This window comes from Pelobates fuscus, chromosome 1 (assembly GCF_036172605.1).
Source record: "Pelobates fuscus isolate aPelFus1 chromosome 1, aPelFus1.pri, whole genome shotgun sequence".
NCBI classification, from domain to species: Eukaryota; Metazoa; Chordata; class Amphibia; order Anura; family Pelobatidae; genus Pelobates; species Pelobates fuscus.
In genome coordinates, this window is record NC_086317.1 from 247397899 (window position 1) to 247423002 (window position 25104).

Genomic DNA, 25104 nt, shown 5'->3' on the forward strand with positions numbered 1-25104 from the left:
GAAAAATCGAATCTGGCTAATGACCTTTACCAAGGGGCTGGCCATTAGTAAAGGGAAATGGCATGTGGCAAACTCCTCTTCTGCCTAATGCCTACTGTACCATTTGTATATGTATGTAGCATTGCTGATTAAGCACACAAAATAAACAATACACTTGTGCACTGAGAACAAAGTTGTTTTGATGAATTTTGGTGAATTTTAGGCATTTGTTCTATCGTCTGTCCACACAAAATAAAGATAAATATCAGTTCATAATGAAGCAAATCTCTAAGTTTAATAAACAATAAATGCTCGCCCAATTGTCAAAGAAAAGGTTAAAGGTACTTTTTGCCGCAGGGCGCCAGCATCATTTTGTGTCTTCGAGGCAATAAGAATTCAAATGTCAGTCTGTCTTAGAGACACTGACAAGCTAAATATTTCTACACTTAACTGTCAAAAACCATAGGTTGAACCATGAGCAAAACCCTTCCACAAACTCTACGCATGAGGTGATCTTTTTTAACTAAGCTGTATTAATGAGTGATGGCGTGTACTGGACAGGACTAATTACAGTGCATATTTTGGAAAGGCTATGCCACAATGTTTCACATGGATTGAAGATTGTCAGTATGCTTCTGTCAAGTAAGCTAAAATGCAGCTTTATATCTTAGCATATTCATTTTTTGTCACCTACTCGTTTTTAGTTCGAATCCTACTGAAACTGCCTAGCAACAAGAAAAATAACTTTAGTAGTGTTAGGATGGCAATATACATTTACACATATATGAAATATTAGAAATATTAACTTCACTGAGACATCAGTTAAATCTTAAGTATTAAGGGTACAGTAATGTCTAAAAGTCTAAATTTGTATTTAATTGTGAATTTTGACATGTCTTTAAAAGGCATTCGTGTACTGCAAATATTAATATATGCCATCCAATTATCTTTCAGGTGAAAATGTATGCATCCATGCAAGATTATAATTTGACCTCATATTAGGCAACCTGATTATGTGTTATATGGATAATGCATACCGTAATTAAAATAATCTTACAGTTTGAAATTGGAAACTTAGTGGAAAGGAAATTGAGTTCAACTCTCAGTGTAATTATCAGATTTAGGCTTTGCAAATGTGGCCTCTTATATATACAAGGAAAGGTTTTCAACATTGCTATAGTAGAAAGTCTTTCATAACCACACAGGTTACTGAAATATAACACAAGCCTTTTGATACTTAGCTGATACTATCACTTCAAGAGAATGATCTCTTGACTTGTTAGATGTGTATATCTAGAAGGTATTCATCCCGAATTCTCAACAATTAACTTTTCTTAAGGGGTAGGAATGTTGCTAATCACTTAGCCTATTTGATTGTGACCTTATTATGTACATACTTGTCGTGGTGATGTTTCATTAATCTGGAAATGGCTCTAATTTTGATTCCTTGGTGGTTCCGATATTTCCATGGTGGTTCGGTGGACAGCGAAAAAGATCTGCATTTCTGGGTGCAGACCTGTCTGAATGCCCCCTTCTGGTCTATAAGGATAGCGCTGGCTTCATTGTCTGGACAGCCATTGCAAATTAAATTTGTTTGCAAAAAAATAATTTCATTTGCAATAGTTACATTTATGTATACACAATTGTGGGATATGCCTGGCAATCGTGCACATTGTCTTAGAACAGCCTGATTATGCAACTTTACCTGAAAAATGTATAGCGAACCCTTGTTTACTAGTGAAAAAGTCTGTGTTGAACTGAAGTGTGACAGAGTTGAAAGTGCTGTGAATATCAGGAGGTAAAGTAGAGCCACTCAGTTCTTTCATTAGGATTCCACTCTCTATTGAACCATCCCATATCTTCAGGACATCATGCACTTCTTCGGTGTGGAAAACCGTGAAATGCAACCTATATCAGGAAGGAGACACTATGTTAGATGTAGGAAGAACACACACATACACTACATAATGTTTGATTGTGGAATAGAAAGAACTTATAACTTTGAAAACAATAGTTAGATCTTCCGTTTTGTCTCTTGTAAGAATGAGGCATTACCATGTGATTGTTTGGGAATAATTTGAAGATTCTGTGAGAATAGATTAGATTTCTTGAGAACATATTCAATATTACAAAAACACAGAAGGCTTCTGAATCACGTCATATCTTTTTTTTTTTTTTTTTTTTTTTAAACCCAACATGGCAGCGATATGATTAAAATTCTTTTCTATGTATCCCATGAAAAAAAAAAATTAAATTCATGAGCACATCTGTTGCTGTCATTGTGAGTTCATGAAGCATCATAATTATATTTGTGACAACCAAATTGTTCTGTATAAACAAGAGTCTGGAATAGCTACTGTACCTTCAAGAAAATTGAAGGACAGGAAAGGACGAGACTATATCACACGTTATCCATTGTGCATTTTGCGGGTCAAGCTACACGCACCAAAGTAATTACCTGGGGAATGTTATAGCAAGTGTTAAACACGAGTGAAAATTTTATTGGCCAACCAAGAAAAGGTCTATTATATGGCTGAATAGCCTTTGAAATAATGACAATTCAGAATTCTATATTACAACAATAGAAAGCCAGAATGGCAATCAAAAGAAATTGCAATTAATATGATTTCAATTACCCACAAGTCTAGTTTTATCATTACAATGATAGATAGTATGGATGGTGTTAGATGTGCGTGGGAACAGACATGCCTGGCTTTATTCGCAGGTCAGAGAAAAAGCAATAAAATGATCCAAACAAATTCACTTTGTTAAAATACACTTAGACCTTCTATACAATCCCTTGTAAGACAGTGTTGTGATGGGTTGTAGCCTGAAACATATTGGATTTAAAGTGAAACTAGAGAGTGACATGGAAAATTCCCTTCCATTCTTTAATTTAATTTTCTAAGCATTACAGCTAGATTACAAATCCCCTAATCGGGTGGGACATAATCCACAATATTTATCCCCTACTTTGGGACCAAAATCACTTTTTAGGCCTATGTACTCATAGCATATATATAATATATGCTGTGCAATTTTGGGCACCTGTTCTAAAGAAAGATATCATGGCACTAGAAAACGTGCAGAGACGAGCTACAAAATTGATAAAAGGAATGGAGCCTTTTAGTTATGAAGAAAGGTTACAAAATTTAAATCTCTATAGTTTGGAAAAACGGCGCCTGAGAGGGGATATGATAACATTATACAAATTCGGGGCCAGTAGTCCCAGTACAAACCATTATCTGGAAATCTATTCATAAACAGGGCTATACATAGGACACGAGATCACACATTTAGGCTTGAAGAAAGGAGATTTAATCTAAGGCAAAGAACAGTTTTTTTTTACAGTAAGAGCAATAAGGATATGGAATTCTTTGCCTGAAGAGTTGGTTTTGTCAGAGTCTATACAGATGTTTAAACTGCAATTGGATAAATATTTGCAAAAACATAACATACAGGGATATAATTTCTAATTAGTGGGGTAATAGCTGCTTGATCCAAGGAGACATCTGACTGCTATTTTGGGGTCAAGAAGGAATTTTTTCCTAGTTTGTTGCAAAATTGGAAGCGCTTCTGACATCAACAGCAAAAGCATATGTGAGGAAAGCTGAACTTGATGGACGCAAGTAACTATGTAACTATGTCACTATGTAATAATAATAGCAAATGATTTTAATGCAAACAACAGGCATAGGTATATTCTTACTGACTATATACTTCTAATGTCCAAACATTAGATCCACAGCAAGAACTGTGGTTCAATTGTGCATTTCTTTCTCCAGCTTCCCGTTATTGCAATGGGGATGACATTTGCACCCAATTATGTCAACCTCTTTATAGCCTAATGGAAAGAGGTAGTTATATATGGGGAGCATGGCTGGGCGGTGGGCTTGGTCCTCTATCACAGGTACATTGATGAATTATTTTTTAATTTGGGATGGTGGTGGTGTGTGTAATTACGCTATGCCAGCATTCCCGATTGCTTAAGGGCACATCCATACTTTTTCTATTGTCCGATATGGTGTCTGAAGCATTTCATGTTTGATAGGTAAATCACTGGAACCATGTTACATGATGTTTCTGAGATCACGTGATTCAGACTTACATAGAAGGTGACCCTGGTGGTCAAATCAAATAGACCCTATTAACATTGTTATTGAGACTGCATTGTCTATGCACCTGAAGAAAATGTGTTGGTTGAAATGTGTTGCACTTTTATAAAGCTGATTGTTGGTGATAAGTATTTACTTTATTTTGCCGTTTGGTATGCATTATTGGCTTTCCTTGTCCCTTTTTAATATTGGTTTTAAAAATGATTTTATACAATTTTATACAATAAAAAAGTTTTTTTTTTACTGATTTATTGTTAGAGACTCCTTTTCTATCCAAAGCCTTGAAGGGGCACCCATGAGCATATTATATAGAGCCTGATTACAGCTATAGTACACAAGTGGTTCTATCTACTAAATTGTACGTTCATCTACATATCAGTATTACGCGATGCATTTTTCTCTTTCTGCCCTGTTATTTATGTAGACTGTTATGTACCCCTTATACTGTGGAATCTGTCATATTTACATGAGAAGATCTAAAGCGGAAGTATTTCCTTTTTACCTTATATTATATACCACAATGTTTAATGGATGTTTATACCACTGTGCACACTTTATAGGTTGGTTTCTTTAAGTTGCTAAGCTATTCTAAAATTCCTAAGCAGTTAGGCCCAAGAGCACTCCTGGCACCATAGCCACTAGAACAGACTGTAATGGTTATGGTGCTTGGATTTTTCCTTTAAAAGAACACTCTAATTTTAAAAAATAAACACGTTTCTTTTAATGTTAAATGATTTCCTTAGTATTCTTAGATTCCACTAAGTCCACTCTTTATTTTATGTTTTTTTTTTTTTTTTTTAAAGTTAACTAAAACAATACTGGTAATTCAGTATCAAGACACACTGTACTCTGAAGCTGCGCCACTCTGAAGCTTGCGCAATTCAAACCTTCTCACACAATGAACAATGTGGACTTACAGTACATGTGCTGCTATAACCCCACTCTGCCACTCCAAATCTTCTTACAGAGAAGTATTGTTGAATCCAATGTTTCTCTACGAGAATCATTAGCACCACAGTATGATGATTCTGAAACTGAAGACCTTCGAAAATCAAAAGTGCTCACCCACTGTATTAAGATGAAGTGTTTTTAGTGCTTAGCTTGTTTTTTAAGGTAGTAGATTCCTGTAATCTTACAAAACGTGTATGACATTTGATCCTTTAAATTAATATTTTTTGGGTTAAAATTGTAACTATGGTCATTAGTGTTTCTTTTGCAGTTTTAAGAAGAATAACATCATAATCGTAGACCAGGGGTAGGCAACTTTAAACACTCTGGATGTTGTGGAATACATCATAATGCTCTTACAGCGATAATACTGACAAAGCATCAGGGAAGATGTAGTCCACAACATCTGAAGTGCCAAAGGTTGCCTACCACTGTTGTAGACAAAATGAGCAATATTACATAAAAAATAATCTAGGTATGAGACTTTTGATGAAGAGCCTTTGAATTGCATGAAATAAATTAAAAGAAAACACATTGTGGTGATATATTATTATACTCTGTCAAATCTCTGCCAGCTTTGTCATTGATTAGCATACATTGTACTCAGACAGCAATTTGCATTTATATAGGACTTTTATCCAAAATTCTATCCAACGATGCTTTACAATTTAGACAATGCAAAGGGGATTTCTTTGACCATGTTTAGCACAGGCATTGAAATTAAACCTGCAGATTCAAACAGACAACATTCTAAGTACCTGCCCGATCCACCATCCCTTCTACCCAGGGTGACAGTGACACTCAGCCAAGAGGGAGCGTCTTACCCAATCTGCAGTTTGTAGTAATGGATGATAGTGACAGAGTGAGAAAAGAATTTAAGCAATATTAATGTTTAACCTGATATGCCGCATGAAGGAGGAACAGAAACTGTAGATTTTTTTTCCTTTTTATATTTTTTATTTAAACTATAGCAGTTTTCTGCCGACAAGAACTGCAGCTGATGGGCTCTTCAAATAAATGGATAAAGAATTACACAGATGAGATGACTAACAATTAGGGCATTCTGTGCCACAAATGACTCTTAGAAATAGTCATTTTATATATATATATATATATATATATATATATATATGTAAAAAATAGATAAAATTCGTATCTTGTAATACCTTTTTTATTGGACTAACAGAATTTTTTAGTGACAAGCTTTCGGGATAACCTCCCTTTCTCAAGTCTGAAGCAATGCTTCAGACTTGAGAAAGGGAGGTTATCCCGAAAGCTTGTCACTAAAAAATTCTGTTAGTCCAATAAAAAAGGTATTACAAGATACGAATTTTATCTATTTTTTACATCTACATCACTGGACTAATACGGCTACAATTTCTACTTATATATATATATATATATATATATATATATATATATATATATATATATATATATATATATATATATAAAATCAAGCTATATACCTGTATTTATATATATACATATATATATATATATATATATATATATATATATATATATATATATATAATTTTTATTTTGTTTCACTAAAATACATGCAAGTGACGTAGGCCCAATTCTTCTTTTCATATGAAGAAAAGTAAAGCCCCAATTGTTAAACTGATTGTTTGGAATCTTTCTATGAAATACAGTAATAAACACAGCACTAGTTTCAATTTCCAACTTAAGTCTAAAAACATAGCTGATTTTTTTTCCCCAATACAGGTATTTTTTTATGCAAAATTAGAAATTCACTTTGAATTCTTAACATTTTATACTTTAGTTAAGAATGCTTTTTCCATAAATCAGTTTTACTTGTAATGTTTTATGTTACTTTACCAAAACGGGTATACAGAATAACAATAATGCAAGTGTCAATTATTTAGTCTTCCCTGAAACCTTTAAATATTAAAGAAAAAATATAGACACTATAACCATTTTATCTCATTGAATTTATTATAGTGCATTGCATGCCCTGGCACCGTCCCTCCAGCAAGTGTAAAACCATTTTGGAGCAGTTTAACACTGAATAAAGGTCACTGGACACTCAGAGCCTGGATCCTAGAGAAACTGTGGCTAAGGTAGAGATTAGACACTTACCAATTAATAACAGAAACAGGCGCTGTAATAGGTTCAAAGCACTCAACTGACACTCTCAACCAATCACAGCTGCCCATTGCTGCTCAGGCTAATGCTTCCTCATTAGCATAAGCAGCACAGAGGGGATGGACTTTGGACCTTTGATTAGCATTAAAACATTAAAACGGTTTAATGTTGATTGGAAGGATAGCGCCATGGGACACTACATACTATAACTACTTTAATGAGAAGAAGCAGTTACAATGCCCACAGTGTTCCTTTAAGTGGGAAGAGCTGTGTCCTCACACAATTATTTATTGTGGAATTTATTTCTATTCTGCTCCTCTACTTATGATTATGTGTCATGGCTTCGCTGTGATTATCAAACATTCAGTAGGACAAAATCACTGCTACACAAGTGTCACACTGGCTGGTTACCAAATGACCGTTTCAAGACCAGAAGGCCACTAGGAAATGTAGACATGATATTACAGATGCAATTTGTTTGTTCCACCTATTCTGTAATTAATAAAAAGCTTGAAATCACACACACACAATAAACGAGTGTGAGGCTTTTATATACACATATCCCAAATAACTATAATTGAAAATTGAGAAGAAAAACATGTTAACGGCTAATAGAATCCAGCCGTCTGAGCTCATTCTTCTTCTTTCCTATTGAGAATAACCTGGTTTCTGAAGCAAGAAACTTGTAATTATCTTGTAATTGCAATATTAATCTTTACAACCACAGGACTGTCCTGATTTAGGACTGCAGTCTTGCTCCCCATGTGCCTCTAAGGCATCCTGCATCCCTTGCAGTATAAGAAAAATGTATCCCAAATAAAATGGGTCACTAAATGTATGACTAGATTAGAGCCACATTGGGCGCAAATGTGCCCCCAGTGATCCCAAGCCTCACGCTATCCTTCTTTTAAAATTCTGAATGTTAAGAGACATTTGGGAGACATTATCACAAATCTGTTATTCCATCTTTTCACAAACTTTGGTTTCGCAAAATGGTTCCAGAAAATGATACATCCAGCTCCTTTTTTTTATTGAACAAAATTCATTAACAGCTTCCAAATATGTCTGATAATTTCTGTAAACGTTATCAGCCAGTTCCCCTAGTCTATCTAGAACAACACATCTTCTTGCATCTTAAACACACCAAATTAGAACAGACTATCTCCATTCTTAAACTATCCTCCTAAGGTACCCCTTCTTATATATACTAAGTCCTAGTATCCTCTTCCTTTTCTTATACTGGCACTTGATTAAGAATCTTAATCTCTACTGGGGTTAACCACCAATAAAAATAAATAGTGTGTGAAGGAGAAGAATTTAGATTGGGGCTCCGTGAGACCATAACATTGTGTGAAATGAAGCAGTGTAAGTGAACAGAGGGTGATAGATTATATACAGGTAACTAGCAGAGATACTCGCTGAACTCCAAGTGGAACCATTAATTTGCAGCTTTGCAAAGAACAATCTTAGAGGAGATTTAACAACATTGAGATATTTTCATCACAAGTCTGATTTGATGGATTGCCCTGTTCTCCTCTGGAAAAAAGTCTTATAAATCCTTCTAGTTCTAAACAGAAAACAGAATATGTTTGAAATTAAACTCATGGGTCCACCCACCCTTTGCCAACTGCTGTAAAGCATCAAACACATTTTTGGTTATGTCAGTAAGCAAAAAAAAGAATAAAAATAAATAAAAGAGAAGAAAAAATAGTGCCGTGCAATGTGCGGCCACAATTATTTGTACATATATTTCTGGCTCAAAAGCTATGGATTGTGCAGATATTCACTACATATTTTTCCCAGTAGCCAAATGCCAGCAAAAGCAGCATAACATATATCAATAACTAAAATAAAAAAAATCAGTGGTGCTTAGTATGTACTCATGTTTTCTAATAGCTTATAGTAATACAAGCTGTTACAATACCTGTGTTGTGTCTTTCTCTCAGTAACACACATCTTCTGTGAATAATATATATTTTACAATCGGTGGAGTGCTCTACGTATATTTTATTATAACACTCACATATTTCTAAGAACTCACTATGACATGTACATGGGGAAAAAAAAAACATCCGGAAAAACATAATTGTACAATATTGTTTTTAAAAGTTCTTTTAAATTCAATAAACAGAGCCATCTTTACCAGTTCTGGGTCTGAGTGTAGGAAATGTTGGTGGTACTAGATCTGACAGATCTCATCTTACTTATTTTTCACTTAGGGTATTATGAGAGAGCAATGTAATGTATTATTGCTTTAAATGTATGACCTGGCACATCGAAGGGTAACACTCAACAATTCCTCCAGTATGAGTCAGTAAAACAGGATTGTCCCACCCATCTGCATGTTGAAGTATATATATATAAATTCATTAGGCCAGAAGCCATTTTTTCCACTCTTTTAATGTTTCCTCTGTATTCAGGGTAGTCTTAGTTTCCTGCTCTTAGGTGACAGCGTGGAAACGGGTGAGATCTTCTTCTAGTGTAGCTCATCCAGTGTAGCTCATCCCTCTCTACGGTTTGCCACATTCAGACATGCATAGCACGGCTGTCATGTATTTATTGCGGTAATCTTTTCTATCCTGTTAGCTTGAACCAGTCTGGCAATGACTTTCTATTTGCAAGGCATGTCTGCCCCACGAACTGCCATTCACGGGAAATGTTTGGTTTTTAGCACCATTCTTTGTGAAATCTAGTGGCTTTAAAATCCCAGGAGAACGTACATTTCTGAAATTTCCGAAAGCCATCACATTTAGCACCAGCAATCATTCCACGGTTAAAGTAAGATCTTATTTGATCTTATTTGTCCCCCATCAAGATGCTAGCTTTGAATAACATAGCCATATTAGGACATGTTTTTGCACTGAGTTGCTGCCATGTGATTGGTTATAACATATTTGCATTAATAAATGTTTAACTTTCATATATATCTGTGTTTCTGTATGTATATATATACACACACACACACACTTTTACAGCAGTAAAGGTGTCTGTCCCTGTAATCTCTGAACCTGTAGTTTAACAACAGCTGGAAGGCCAAGTTTAGATGACCCTTTGACAGACTACTGACATAAACAAAACGTCTTTTAAATAGACGGAGGAGTGAGTTGCTGTTCTGAAATTGAAGACAGTAGATTCATGGGTAATATAAAAACAGCCCCACATTAGATGTTCCTAGGGTAAGTGATATAAACATGCATTTTACAATAGCCTGAATATAACTTGGTTTGCAGGATCAACAAGGTTCAGGGAATTTACAGCAGTTATATAGAAGGCAATCACTTTTAATTCCCAATTATATTGCATGCTTCAAAATATTTGGTACGTGTAATATATTCCTGTAGATATCGTGTACACAGCCTTATAAATTAAATGTAGCAAAGGATGGGGATGAGAGAAAGATGATAAAGGGACATTATAATCCTGTGATACTGGCACATCCTCTGTCCTTTTCTAATATTCATCTTAAGAAGGAGCCTTTCAAGACTTGCAGTTTGCCGGTGGGTTAAAAAAGCAAAATGAAATCACTCATTCAACAGGAAGGCCGCTGAATCTTTAGCGCGGCACGGAATAAATTTTCTAACAAATTATTCCATTTCCTCTGCCGTCCGTCACACGCAGTTTATGCCTCGTGAAAAGTAATAAGTGGGCCTGATCTGAAATTCAATTGTTCAATTTCTTTGTGTATGATGATCAGCAGAGGAATTCCTTCATTATTCCAGAAATCTTTCATTTAAAGAATGATGGTGATATTTGAAAATTCCAATGGTAATATAATCAGTCCATCAATCGTTTTCTTTTTCTTTTTCATAGGACATTTATAGAGTTTAACCTCTAAGGTATGCTATGATGATTTCCAGATTCCAAGAAAACACTCGGTGCAACTCAAAGACGGTGATATATATCAGTGGAAAGTATCACATTGTTATGCAGAAGTCCCTTGTGGCAGTGGAAGTCTTAATTAGCTGTTTATAAAATGTCTGTTTCCATTTCTCTTATTACCCAATAAATCTCACAAATCTGTTTAATTTAAAATAAGACAAAATCTGTATTTGAATCTATCACGGGCTATTCTTACGGGGATGTGTCACAGGACCACTAGAGGAGGCTAATAGTAACTCATTCGAGGTAAAAAAAAGAGAACACAATCTGGATGCCAATTAGAACTGATCCATTTCACTGTGAAAATAATAACCCGCTTGCGCAATGGTATATTAGCAAAATAACTTCATTTGACTTACAGCATGCGGGCTTCTGGGACTGTATAGTATATTTAATTTAATGTGATGTGATATTGTATTTTAATGTTAAGATGCATTGAAATTGGGACTAGAAGATTGTGACTTTGCAATGGCAGTAAAATATATGTATATATAACAGAGTTATGCAAATAGATGATTACCTCGTTTGTTTTTTAATGTTCTGTGTGTTAGTGGTATCATGTAATAAATGGTACATATAAAATGCAATTACATATTCAAATGTATCACTTGGCTTGAAAATTGTGATTTGATCTAGAGAAAGAAAAAGGTTTGGTTGGCAGGTAACAGAGAACTATAGGCAATGCCACAGAAAACAGTCATTGTGAAGGAGAAAGCAGAATAGTTCTGCCTTACATTTTACATTCAGATGGTTTAGTTTGCTAAGATAGTCCCCATTGTGGACTTGAATGTCGTAATGATATCTATTATGTTGAAGGAGGCTGGGGGAGTGGGACAGGCAGAGGTGCTGACCATAGGGACATATAGAGAGGAGTGAAGAAAGTATTATGAATGGACACTTTCTTATGGGGAAGTGGGTCATGGAACATGGGGACTGCCTATATCCATCTGTATAATTATCTCACTATCCAATGGCACCTGGTTTATTAACTCCTCATTCAGGTTACAGGGGAGTCTGGCAATCTCCACAATTTAATTTTCAGGGATCCTTAATACCTTGATGTTTAAATTTTATTATAACCAAATGTGTAATGGTGCTTGGGAAATGCAAAAAAAAAGAAATACATTTCCAGGTGCAGCTGTACTCAATCCGCTGATTAATCTTTTTGCTGTTAATCAACATTTCATGTATTTAATTATGTGTGTATACAGAGAGCAGAACTGTGGCTCTTTTGCTAAAGCACTGAAAGAGTTAATATAGTAGCAGCATGAAAGGTTGCAAATGCACAGCCAAGGATTTGCAAATCTGCATTTCCCTCTTGCCCATGGAATTACAGACAGGATTCTACTAGTTAAAAAACTGAAATATTTTCCTAGTGAATTTTGGATCTTCTTTGAATAAACAAGGGACCTCAAACTTTTGCTGTGTTACAATGAAACTATCCCATGTGAAAAAATGGTCAGTCTTTGATAATTATGAAACCCAGACACATGTCACATTCCACATGTAAGAATACATCTGGAATGGGGGCAATCAGCTCATTGGACATGTGTAATGGGCATGGCAACCAGGCCTATGTATGCACAAAACACTACAAGAATTCTTGAATAAGAACACATTGCGTAAAATGACCGAATGTCGCTGCATTCTATTACTGCTTTGCCCAATCTGTAACACTTAGAACGTATGATCAAGGCTCTGATATACTTAACAATGAGTTTTATGGTTTTCTGAATAAATTGTCAGTAGAGATGTCCCGAACAGTTCGCCGGGAACTGTTCGTCGGTGAACATAGCTTGTTCGCGGTCGCCGCGGCGGGCGAACATATGCGATGTTCGGTCCACCCCCTATTTCTTCATGGAGGTGGGAGGGTCTGGGAGGGAGGGTCTGCTGCTGATTGGCTGGAATGTGTCTGCTGACTGTGAGGTACAGGGTCAAAGTTTACTCAATGATGACGAATAGGGGGCGGAACATCGCATATGTTCGCCCGCCGCGGCAACCGCAAACAAGCTATGTTCCTTGGCGCGGCGACCGCGAACAAGCTATGTTCGCCGGTGAACAGTTCCCGGCGAACTGTTCGGGAAATCTCTAATTGTCAGGGATATGCTAAAAGTTAAGGCTCACTTGACCCATACAAGAGATATGCCCTTTACCTAACATTTACTGAAATCATTGTCAGTTGCATAACAAGAAACGGTTTTGTTCTTAACTCATGAAAAAGATTAAATGTTATATTTCATGAAACGTTCAAGATATTCCTTTATGATTTGATGCATTCTATATTCCACTACAAACCTGTCACTGCTTTTACTCATAAAGATCTATTGGAACTGATTGACAAAAGAAATTATATAAAACAATTAGGTACCCAGTGTTTAAGCAACTTTCCATGCACAAAGCTAGATCAATACACTAGTACAATAGACGGCAATTAATATCTGTATAGTGCTGCCTGATAATGGCACATACAGTGAAGGATGGAGTCTATGTGTGTCATTAAGCAGTGAGTTCTAACAAAGTTACAAGTGAATGCAAAATGCATGCCAAAATAGCTGATAAATCTTTAAAACCTATTTTTTTTCCTTCATATCTGCATAACTCTCTTTACTGAAACTCCCAGCAGCACAGGTCATAAGAGAACAACCAATCAAAAAACACTTCAATGTTATAAAAAAAAAGGATCTGTTACACACATCACTTCCACTTTCTTTACTGCTCCAGCACACAGATCAGAGTATTTTGTCCTTGTGACTGTTTACTGTTTATTGTTGATTATTATTACTGTTTACTGTTTATTATTCTGTGATTCTGTGTTATGATTTATATTCCCTTGTATGCTCTGTTAACTTGTCCCCACTACCGTTCTGCTAATTCTATTTCCCCTTTTGGACTTGTTTTGCTCAACCCTTGTTGGGGCCTACTCCCTCTCTCCCTTCTCTCTTGGAGCCTGGGACTGTCCTGACGCCTTGCCACTCACGCGGATCGCGGCAGTCGGCAACGCGATTGCGCTCTTTTCAGCGCCTTATTCTACTCCTTTGGGGCTAGCTGTGGGTGGTGGGAGAGCTCAACGTGATTCTACTGCGACCGTCGGGCCCACAAAACCGCAGGTCTCGCCAATGGTAGCGCGTGCGGCGGCCATCTTGAATCTCACAAGTGCCGCTAGATACACGTTGGCAATTTCTTTTTTCATTCCAGATCAGTATTACCGCGATCTGGACTAAATATACTTACCTTAAAGCTGTACCTGAGGCTCCACACTCACCACTGGAGACTGCATTGCTGATTTCTCATCCACAGTCAAGGTACCTACTACAAGTTATTACAAATACATGCTGTTTGCTGACAACAGACTGACATACACTGAGGTGTAATTGTTATGTGGGAATATATTGAGCTTAACAGCCATATACACTGTGCCATTCTGATTGCATGAGTTGCCATATGTGGGGGTCCTCTGGTTCTCATGGCACACCACCTGGGGTGAGCCCCCAGATATCTGGATTGTGAGGCAGTGGATGCTTTCTTGCAAATTTGACTAGACGAGGGAGCCTATGCCTTCCCACTGTTCTCAATCCCGCGGCCTACTAATGATCAGCAGCAGTGGTCCACTATCACCATGGCCTCCATGGAGTGTCTCTCCTCCTAATTACTCCCCTCTGGCAGAGTCAAGTGTGGTTCCCGGACCTTCTGGAACCATCTCACATTCCCATTTCTAAATGACAGGCCCTCGAGGAGAACCACACCCGCTTGTCCACGCCTTACCGCAGGCATCTAGGGAACTCTTATGGGATTCATGGGCACCAGACAATGCTACATTTCTGCTTGGAACACGTGGAGTAATTGGTGTTTGGAGAGGGACTCAGATCCTGAACTATATGTCCCACCTTTTTTCTATGGGTCGCTCGTACCGGTCGATTAACGTGGTGCGTTTGGCTATTTCAGTGGATCAAGTTCCTCTTCAAGGTATTCCGGTGGAGCAGGACACTATGGTCTGTCGCCTTCTGAGGGGGATCAAGTCATCTAGGTCTCCTGCACCTAAATATCCTTGACTCTGGGACGTAGATTTAGTGCTGCGTTTTCTCCAAGTCTGGCCAGATAATTCAGGCTTATTTAATTATTATTTAATTAATTCATTGCAACAGCTTTCCGCAAAACTTACGATGCTGTTGTGTCTCATCTCCTTCAGATGGGTTTCTGATGTTCGGGCCTTCGATGTTGACGATTTTTCATTTTCTCCGGATGGCGTTTCCTTTTGTGTTACTCGTCGGACGAAATCGGATTCTTCCTCCATTTCGTATCAGTTTTCTCAAGCAATTCCCAGACTGTGTGTCGTGGACACGCTTTTACAGTGTATGTAAAGGTTACGGCGGACTTACGGGCTGCCCCTTTGGGCCAACTCCTGGTGTCGTATGTTAGGCCCCATAAGCCGGTCTCGACTACGACTCTGGCCAGATGGATCCACTGGCTTTTGATAGATTCCAGCTTCGGTGCACACTCAGTTCACTCGTTTCGCGGAGCTGCTGCGTTGCGAGTGTTCTTAGCGGGCGCATCGTTAGCCGATATCATGAGACTAGTCGCGGGAATCTACTTTCCGTGTGTTTTACTTCACAAAGTCCTCTCACTCTTCTTTCACTTTTCTAAATTCTCAGCATTAAAACTGCAAATATGAAGCCTCCTGTCATGTGATAAAATTGTAGATTATGTTAACGTAGTGTACTTGTAATCTTAATTTTATTAATGACAGGAGGCAAATATTTCCCATCCTTCTGTCTCTTCCCGCCCTGGGATTTCTATATTCAATATTTTTGTTCCTTTTTCTATGATATTAAGATCTTCTATGGTTATATATGGTGTTATTATTTTATTGCATGGTATTATCGTCTTTTGGTAGCTAGATAGGCTGTCACAGTTGTTTTTCGACCGGATAAATAAATATGACTGTGTGACGAAGTGCCCTTCGCCACTTTGTCCTGGAGAGGCCTGCTTGCCTGCCTCCTCCCCTGCGACTATGGCCCCTGGGAGATTGTACCCTCTTAAACCAGCATTTGGGCTTATGGACTTTTATTGGACTGTGTATGGCCCTTTAAGAACTGTCTGTGGGCACATTGTGACTTTGGTGAACAATGCCGCTTTAAGACTATGGCCCCTGGAAGATATTGCCTGTTAAAGACTATTTTAGCAGATTGAATTTGAAAAGACTCTTTAAATTTAATTGGAGCAGTTCTGCAGCTTTAAATTGGCACTTTGGATGCAACAAAACGGCAAATGAACATGTGGCGGCGGCCATCTTTGTTCATTCGAGCGAGGTCAGCGGTATGTGTAGCCAAATCCATGGAACTGAAATCGGCTACACATTTCAACGAACACCGCTGACCCTTCCTTCTCCTACACTCCGTTTTCAGCTGCAGAGACTAAGTCCCGTTCGGCAGTTTGACCTCACTGCTATACTAAGCTAAATGCACAAACGGCCCCGTTCGTGCATTCTGTGTAAAAATGACTCCCAGCTAACTTTTCATCTACTGGAGGGATTTGTCTGATTTTCGAGAGTGTTTATGTTTAAAGTGTGCTGATTCTGAATATGTAAGATTGGACGTATATTTTTAAAGTTATAGTACATGTATAAAAACTGTATTTCTCCTGCTTGTGATAATTATGTTAACCCATTGTGTACCATAATTATATCACAGCTAGAGGGGAGGATTTTGTGTATAATTGCTGGGAGTGTTTTCTGTAATGTACGTGTGTTATTGGTTGTTCTGTAAAACCCTGTGGGTGGTCCTATGTAGGGAAAACCTGCATGAAAGAAGGCCCTTTGGTGCCAAGTAAAAGAGATCCTGTTTGACCCTCAATACGTAGCCTTGTCTTGTTATAGGAGGGAGCTGCTATAATCACACTGGGGATTGCTATGCTCTGCATACTCCCCTGAGCTTTAATCACTTAGCTCTTTTAAGAGCTTGTTCCTGATACGCTCTCCTGGAGGAGAGGTCTTCCCCACATGGTCCTGGAGGACAGAAGCTTATCCAGAGTGGACGGAAGACGGCGAGGCTCCAGTTAAGCTACGGCGGTTGTGGAGTCTGCGGTGGTTGTGGTGTCCGGTGCGGTGCTTGTGGTCCTCGCCGCAAGCTAGGAAGCGTCCATTAACGGAAGGTTCCGTTACAGACTGTTATATATTTAATTTACATTTAACTCATGCAGTAGATAGATAGTTATGGTATGATAGACAAGATGTCACTTCAGATGCCTTTCACTTCTTTTTTGTTTATTTTCAGTGTAATCGGTGCTTTATTCATCTATTCTGCAAGCCAGGGCTGTTATGAATGTTTCCACGGCTACAGTTTGGATTCTTTGATCGTTGTTATGTTTGATTACATTTGTTTGAGGTTTGGACTGTCGGACATTTGAACTGTACCTTTATTAGTTCGCTACAAAGAAAGTGGAAGTGATGTGTGTGACAGGTCCTTTTGTATAACATTGAAGTGTTTTTTGATTGGTTGTTCTGTGCTGCCGGGAGTTTCAGTAAGGAGTTAAGCAAATATACGCCTCCTATCATTACTAAAATTAATGTCAGGAGGGGAATATAGGTACGAATATAGTTACACTATATTAGCATAATCTACAATTTTACAGCAGGACCACAAATAACAGCAACTCCTTATGTAGTATGTAGTAAACAAACCCCAAATAATTTTAAAACCTTTTTAACTGCACATTTTTGTATTTCTGATAGTAGGCTCACAGTGAATATCATTTAATTGGGTCAGGCACCATTCCCACTTCAGCTCATTGTAGTGGTTATGGTGCAAGACCCCTGTCAATTATCAATAGTTTCCATCCCCCAGCATGTCAATCAGAATTAAGAAATCATACTTCATTCACGCCCTTCCAAATTTCTTCCAAGGTGTGCATGCAATATCCCTACATGTCTATTTTCTTTTGCAGAGATCTGAAACCATTGCCGTGACTAGTCGGCAGCTTAGATGAACATTGTGAACAGCTTCATATTTGAAACTGTGAATGAGATTTTGATTAACTGATAGCAGCAATATTAGGTTTTATATTCCATTATTGAGTGGAACTACGAATGTCAGCTGAACTACATATCCCCAAACCCCTGCTATACAGAGATATAAATAATAAGAAACAAACCCTTAGAACAGAATATAAGAGTCCAGAGTGATGGTCACTCTCCACGGCCTACTAATGGTCAGCAGCAGACAGACCTTCCATCTGCTGGCTTCTCATGCTTTCCAGTTAGAGTACAGATGTTTTGCAAGTTTTAAATGTATCTATTTTAATCGATTTTTTATATTTTATTTTATTTTTTAAATATTTTCTTCCAGCCCTATTGTGCCTGTGCACAGGGGATATAAGGTATGAGATACCCATGAAGACATGATACAAACCACACCATAACATATAACAGCCTCTAACAAGGCAAGAGGCTAAAATAACGCACACAGCATGATATAACGTTGTACACGTCTGGTATCTAGTGCTTTCTGAATGTGTTACCATAAAGCCTCTTTAACATCAAAAAGTACATGATTTGGAAATACTTTTTGTTCACATATATTCCTTTTCTTATTTATGTAAATGAAACATTCAATAAAAAATCAATCATTGAACCTCCAGCAATAAAAATAGTGCACAAGGACCTTCTACTGCATAGAGCTCTGTGCCGGTCAGGTGAAGAGACGTTTGTTTTTTTATTTAGACACCTGAAACGAGTAGGGAAGGTGATAGCACATTTGGTAAGCTTGCCCACCACATATCCAAAGCTTACCCCTTGAATCTCACAATAACTCTGTGAACACCAGCGACTGTAAAACATGTTAATTGAATGAAGATCCCACTTACCCGATGGTGCATCCAGCATCTGCCTCTATAATCCAGATACAGTTGAGATTGTGGTCATATGGATTGGGATACCCAGGAGACAATATTCTGCCCAACTTCTCTCTACGGATTAAACCTCCACATTCCGCTACAATGAGACAACCAAGTTATGTGCATTGAGATCAAAAATTGTGGTCACACTTTAACAAAGCCTTCAAAAATTAGAAAGGAAACTAATATTTGCAAAAGGAAGAAACACACTCAAGCAAGCATCACATTTTCTAATATATAATACAGCATCAGCAAATAGTATGATTTTAGTTTTAATTTCATTATTTATATGGAATGAGACAGAATTTACACAATGATAAATGGAGCATTTTGCTATCACAATGTCTTTATTTGCAGCTGAATTATACTATGTTCAACTGTTATATAGCTCTAATATTAAAATCTAAAAGTTGAGGCAAGCCAGCTAGAACGATGAGGTAACTATTGGCACACAATTGGATTTAGTTTCTCTCATAAATGTTTCCTGGTTAAAGAACAACTGTCACACAAAAATAGTTTTAATTGTATATATTTACATTTTAGACATTTATTGCATTATTAAATAAAGTATATGTAATGAAAATTAGAAAAAAAAACGTATCCCGCGGTATGTGACGCAATGCTATTGCTACTATGTAGGGAGTGAAGCAGGGAAGACCCCAGAGACTATCGGTTTTCAAACTGTCTGACCCAAAGTGTATGTATATGGCTGAAGGATTATATCATATACTAAAGGTAGGGAAGAATTTTTCTCTTTTTTTTTTTTTAAATATACGTCTTTAAAAAAAAAAAATCTATTTCCTTTAATACTACTAGTATTATATTATGATTATTATATAAAAAAAAAATTATTTTGGACAAAATAGCTGAGATGTTACTTAAAAAACATCTGTGTTTCAGAATGTTTCCAGTTTGGATATTTTGTGCTAAAAATGGCAAAAAAAAATTCCTATCTCCCAGTTTAGTGGGTATGTTTTCTGTGCCTAGTCATCTCTGAGCTAGTGCCCTCTACATTCAGTATTCACAATTCAATGCAACAATAAGTTCAGTCCCATCCAGTCAAACAGATTATTTTATTGTTTAATGGTGGCGTTAAGACTTGTTAACATACCTACACACACTGGTAATGGCTGATCCCAGACTCTACGTTCACCGGTAAGACAAACTAAGACATGGCTGCCTCGTAGGCTATAGCCAAGGTCGCAGCTAAACGTCACCGAGCTTCCAGCAAAATGTCCCTCATCCTTTTCTTTGTAGCCGTACTGTGGTGTCCCAGGGTCTTCACATTTGATCAGTTCAAAACCTGCAGTGTCAGTACAAGGACAGAGAGGAGAGACGTGATGTTGCTGCAAGACTGACCTGTCCCCTCACAGTACTGTCACTTTGTCAGACGGCGGATAATTGCAATTAGTAACAAGCTTTGTGACTCTAGCAAGCGTCACAGTGTAAAGTGAAAGGCATGTCACTGTATTCAAAGAGATGGCCAGAAGGCAGTGGTGTATATACCTCAGGGTCATATTATTTCCCACAGAGAGTATTAAAAAGAGAGATAAGAAATAAATAACAACATGTAATAGGCTAATACATAAGCAAATATATACAACAAATATGAATGCTTCAGATAACTGAATAATAAACATAGTAATATTAAATTCAGAACAATAATGTAAAGTGACTTGGTCAATTTCCGCATAGTAATAATATTACGCAAATTCATATATTTATTACATCTCTGTCAGTATTGCATACGCAGATAACACATCAATAGCCAGGGCAAGTTTTTCTATAGAAAGTTGAAATTCTTTGATTTAGATTTGGCACAGGTAGTAAATTATTTTCATTTATGTCAGCAAATGCAACTTCTGTCCAGTTCTGTCAACGCTCACACTTTGACATTCCTCTGCACACATGGCCAATATGAACTTTATTATTTGCGAGACATATGCCTCAGCTATACTTGAGATCAAGTGATGCAACTACCTCTGAAGGAGGGATGTCTAATTATAAGTGGGATGTTCTGGATTCTGTATCTTTCACAAGTTATACAGCAGAGACTAGCAATTAAATTAAAGCACAATGGAAACACCTTGGTCCCTGGAACCAGAGGATTCTCTCCAATGTATTGTGTATCCTTAATGTATATCATGCAGGGATAGTCATATAAGTTTTAAAAAAAATGAGTCCAAAATAAAAGCATTGGAAAATAAATCGTCAAAACAGTTATTTTTCCATGATGATTACTTTGGACAAAATTGTGCTAATTGCTTATCAGTTGACTACAATTTGCTGTTTAGTGAATGTACCCCAAGTGTAAGTCATTACAAATCTCATGTTGCTAGTGGGATATTACTCATAATTGTCTCAGAGAGCAACCCCTGCTATAATAAATATATATATATCATGCACTGCCTTCAGCAAGATGGAAGATATTACTAATATAAATAATTAAGCTACACAGTGTATGTTTGCTAATATGGTATTTTCATCTAATCGGCAAGAGTACTTGGCTGGTTAAGAAGCGATTAAATAAAACAATAAGTTATTAACATAAATAGCAATATATGGTGAATATCTTTTTGCATATTATTTATTCAAGACTATTGTTATATTTATATATAAAGAATTCTATATTCCTAAATAAATCCTCAAACAGTCAAGGATTACTTAGGACAGCATTAGAACATATATGCCCTGCTTTTCCTGAGATGGCTGGTAATTATATTCTTAGGCACCAGTTGCTATTTGTGGGTGCTTTCCTTAAAGGAGCACTATAGGGTCAGGAATACAATATATTCCTGACCCTCTATTGTTAAAACCACCATTTATGTGGCTTGTCCCCTTTTAGCCATTGGTTTGGCTGTGAACGTCAAGGAAGCAGGATGAGGCCAAAATCCACCCTGGCCAATCATTAAATTAATTAATCTCTTTGAGGAATTTTCAGTGTCTCCATGCAGCCATGCAGAGGGTTGAGACACTGCTTGGCAGTGCTGCACACTCTGCAGTACTGCCCCAGGAAGCACCTCTAGTAGCCATCGGAGGAGTGGCCACTGGAGGTTTTCATAGACTGTAATGCAAACACTGCATTTTCTCTGAAAACACAGTGTTTACTGCAAAAAGCCTGAAGGTAATGATTCTACTCACCAGAACAAAGTCAATAAGCTGTATTTGTCCTGGTGACCATGGTGCCCCTTTAACTTAGCCCTTCTCCCTTTAGTATTATGCCAGAAGAGAAACTGGGTAGATGGGATTTAACTATCCCTCTTTCCTCAAGCCCATCACGAAGCATATTCATTTTGAAATGGGGAAGCATAATTCCCACTAGTGACAAGGAGGCTGTCCTGATATTAGAGGCCCTTGAGCAAATATACTTGTTTTCATTAAAGATCATATGTTCATATTATTTTGGTAGTCTATTGTTAATTGTTTAATTACTAAAAGGATATTGGAATTTATTAGTCTAGATGTATATGAACTCAAAGTGTACCAATATTTAGTTTAATAACATTTTAGAGTGTTCAATAATACATTACAGCACAACTTTTTGAAGAAAAACGAGAGCTGAGTGGCTTTTATAATGAATGTCTTAGTCAATATGAAACTACGCAGTAATCAAAGCAGGAAAACCTATTATACTTCTTTTACTTATAACATATATATTTGTTAAAACGAGAAATACTAAGTATATGCAAATACCTAAGAAAAATTAACAACAGTATTGAATAATAATAGAACAAATAATAGCATCATGTCTAATGCACATCCTTTTATAGATTTGGTCTCATGAGCTGTTTTTAGCATAGAAATATACATATGTTTGAAACATCTGTCTTTGAATAATGTTAATGTTAATTAATGACTATACAATTAGTGCTTTTTTAACACTGTCTAATGCACCATCATTTTTTTTTATCAATGACCTATTAGAAGATAAAACAATGTGATAAATATCCCTTTAGGGATCTGACTCAAAAACGTGAGATATATCTCGTCACTGACAGAATTTTTGCAGAAGTTTAATGAACACAGTGTGACAGGATTGGTTTGCTTTGACACCTTTTGATCTAGTAACAAGCCTGGTAGTAGACAGCACAAAGCATAACAGGTCTTCCTCTTCCAATAAGACTTGCTAAAGACAGAGTATAACGAGACAAACCTCAAACGGTTGCCTTGCCTCTCATGTGGACAACTACAATTAGCTGCAGCAGCTGAAAGAATATGTTCAAATTGAAAGGAATGCCGTTCTCTTCATGTGATTTAGAATGGTAAGCAACAGGGAGATGTGAATGCAGAATGCAAGGGATCAGGAGATGCTTAGTGACAATGATATATTTTGGAACTGAGGAGATGTGGACTCAGAACAGATACAGTAGAATATGTATAGGAAGATCTGGAGAAGGTGTAGTGTAACTGGAACAAGCTACGATTTTCAAAACATTGTTATATATAAAAACAGTTTAATATAGCAGAAGAATATCGTGAGTTGGAGTAGGTGACTTGGAAAACCTAGATTGAATGGGATGAGAAGCACATAGATAGTATTTGAAATGCAGTAGGAAAGAGAACAAATGTGAATTGCTGCAACACATCTTTTTAAGGAAACGACAACAAAGTCAGTGAAAGTTGACCTGCCCTAGAAAATTTGCCTCTCTGATAATGGTGGATTTTTTTTGTCCAAAGAAATTTTGAGCTTATTTATTATACAATTAAAAAGAACAAATTTAACAACCAAAAAAAAAATAACCAAATAACCAAAATGGAACAACAATGTAAAATAATGCAAGAACTGCAGTAAAACATTTTTGGGCTAAAATAAAGATGCAAATAGATGTTTTATAACTTCCAAATGTCTTTGTTATTGTAAATGCTGGTAAATTGTAATCAGGTTTTGCAGCTCTACAACATCAAGGAGTCTACCTTTTAAGGCAGGGTACTCTTGCTCTACAATAGTAACACAAACTGGTCTTTATACTGCAAGCCTGTTCCTCTCAGGCAACAAAAAAACAAAACAAATTAAAACATAATTAAAAAAACAAAACCTTAATCCCTTCATATTTTAAAAACACCTATATGGTATTGCCACCATATTCATGAACTTAAGATGAGTGTGTGCATATATAGTGGTAATACCTTTTCCTTAAAGGATCACCCAAACAACTTTAGCTTAATGAAGCAGTTTTGGTGTATAGATCATGTCCCTGCAGTCTCACTGCTCAATTCTCTGCCATTTATGAGTTAAATCACTTTGTTTATATAGCCCTAGGCACACCTCCCTACATGTGACTTACAAAGCCTCCCTAAACACTTCATGTAAAGGGTCATCTAATGTTTATACTTCCTTTATTGTAAATTCTGCTTAATTTAGAATTTCTTATCCTGCTCTGTTAATAGCGTGCTATACCCTTCAGGGGCCTCCTGCGTGTGATGAAATTTCAATTTACAGAGCAGGAGATAAATATTAGTAATATCTGATTGGAAGTGAAACCATTTTATTTTCATGCAGGCTTTCAGTCACAGCCAGTGCCGTGTATTGAGCAGTGAGATTTCAGAGGTATGGTCTATACACCAAACCTGATTTATTAAGATAAAGTGCCCCACATAAAACACCTTAATCTCAACTACATTATCATACATTCCCAAATATAATTACATGAAAAACAAACGTTACCACTAGAGACTCAGAAACATGACAACATTGTTGTCAGAATGAAAATCATTAAACGCTGGATTTTCTTAGCAGAGCAAAGGTTTACTATGCTTACTGAATAGCAGTGCTCCCATAGACTTTAGTGGAGGAATTGTTATTCAGTAATTATGGCAAATCCTTCTCTGCTAAGAGAATCCGCCATATTTATAGATTATTCAATACATGGCAAAGTTTGTCTCCTACTCACTGGAATAAAACAACTCAAAGCCTTTGCTGGTATTTTCCGAGTTGGTGATAAATTCCAACCACATGGCACTGGAGGTGCTGTTCAGACTCCGTCCCAACATTTCTGACTGACTAAAGGTGCCCAGAAGCCGTGCAGAATTATTATGCCCATCATACACCTAAAAATGAAAGAAGAAATGATAAAGAGTCAAAAATCACCCTATGTGGTTATTTAGAATGCAATTTGCACAAACTTTCTATTTTGAAAGGTTTGATAATGTTTTGATTCACATAATATCACGAAATATCCTTATT

The 25104-nt window shown here is 36.9% G+C and overlaps 1 protein-coding gene across 1 annotated transcript in view; it reads right to left on the minus strand.

The window, feature by feature from the left end:
* Positions 1–25104, minus strand: part of CSMD2 (CUB and Sushi multiple domains 2) — a 916375-nt gene that overhangs the window by 140478 nt on the left and 750793 nt on the right. Inside the window, exons 23-26 of the mRNA XM_063456412.1 lie at positions 24812–24968; positions 20032–20223; positions 18891–19017; positions 1685–1887 (exon numbers count right to left, since the gene is read on the minus strand). Of these exons, the coding sequence (XP_063312482.1) occupies positions 1685–1887; positions 18891–19017; positions 20032–20223; positions 24812–24968 (679 nt within the window). The remainder of the gene's footprint in view (positions 1–1684; positions 1888–18890; positions 19018–20031; positions 20224–24811; positions 24969–25104) is intronic.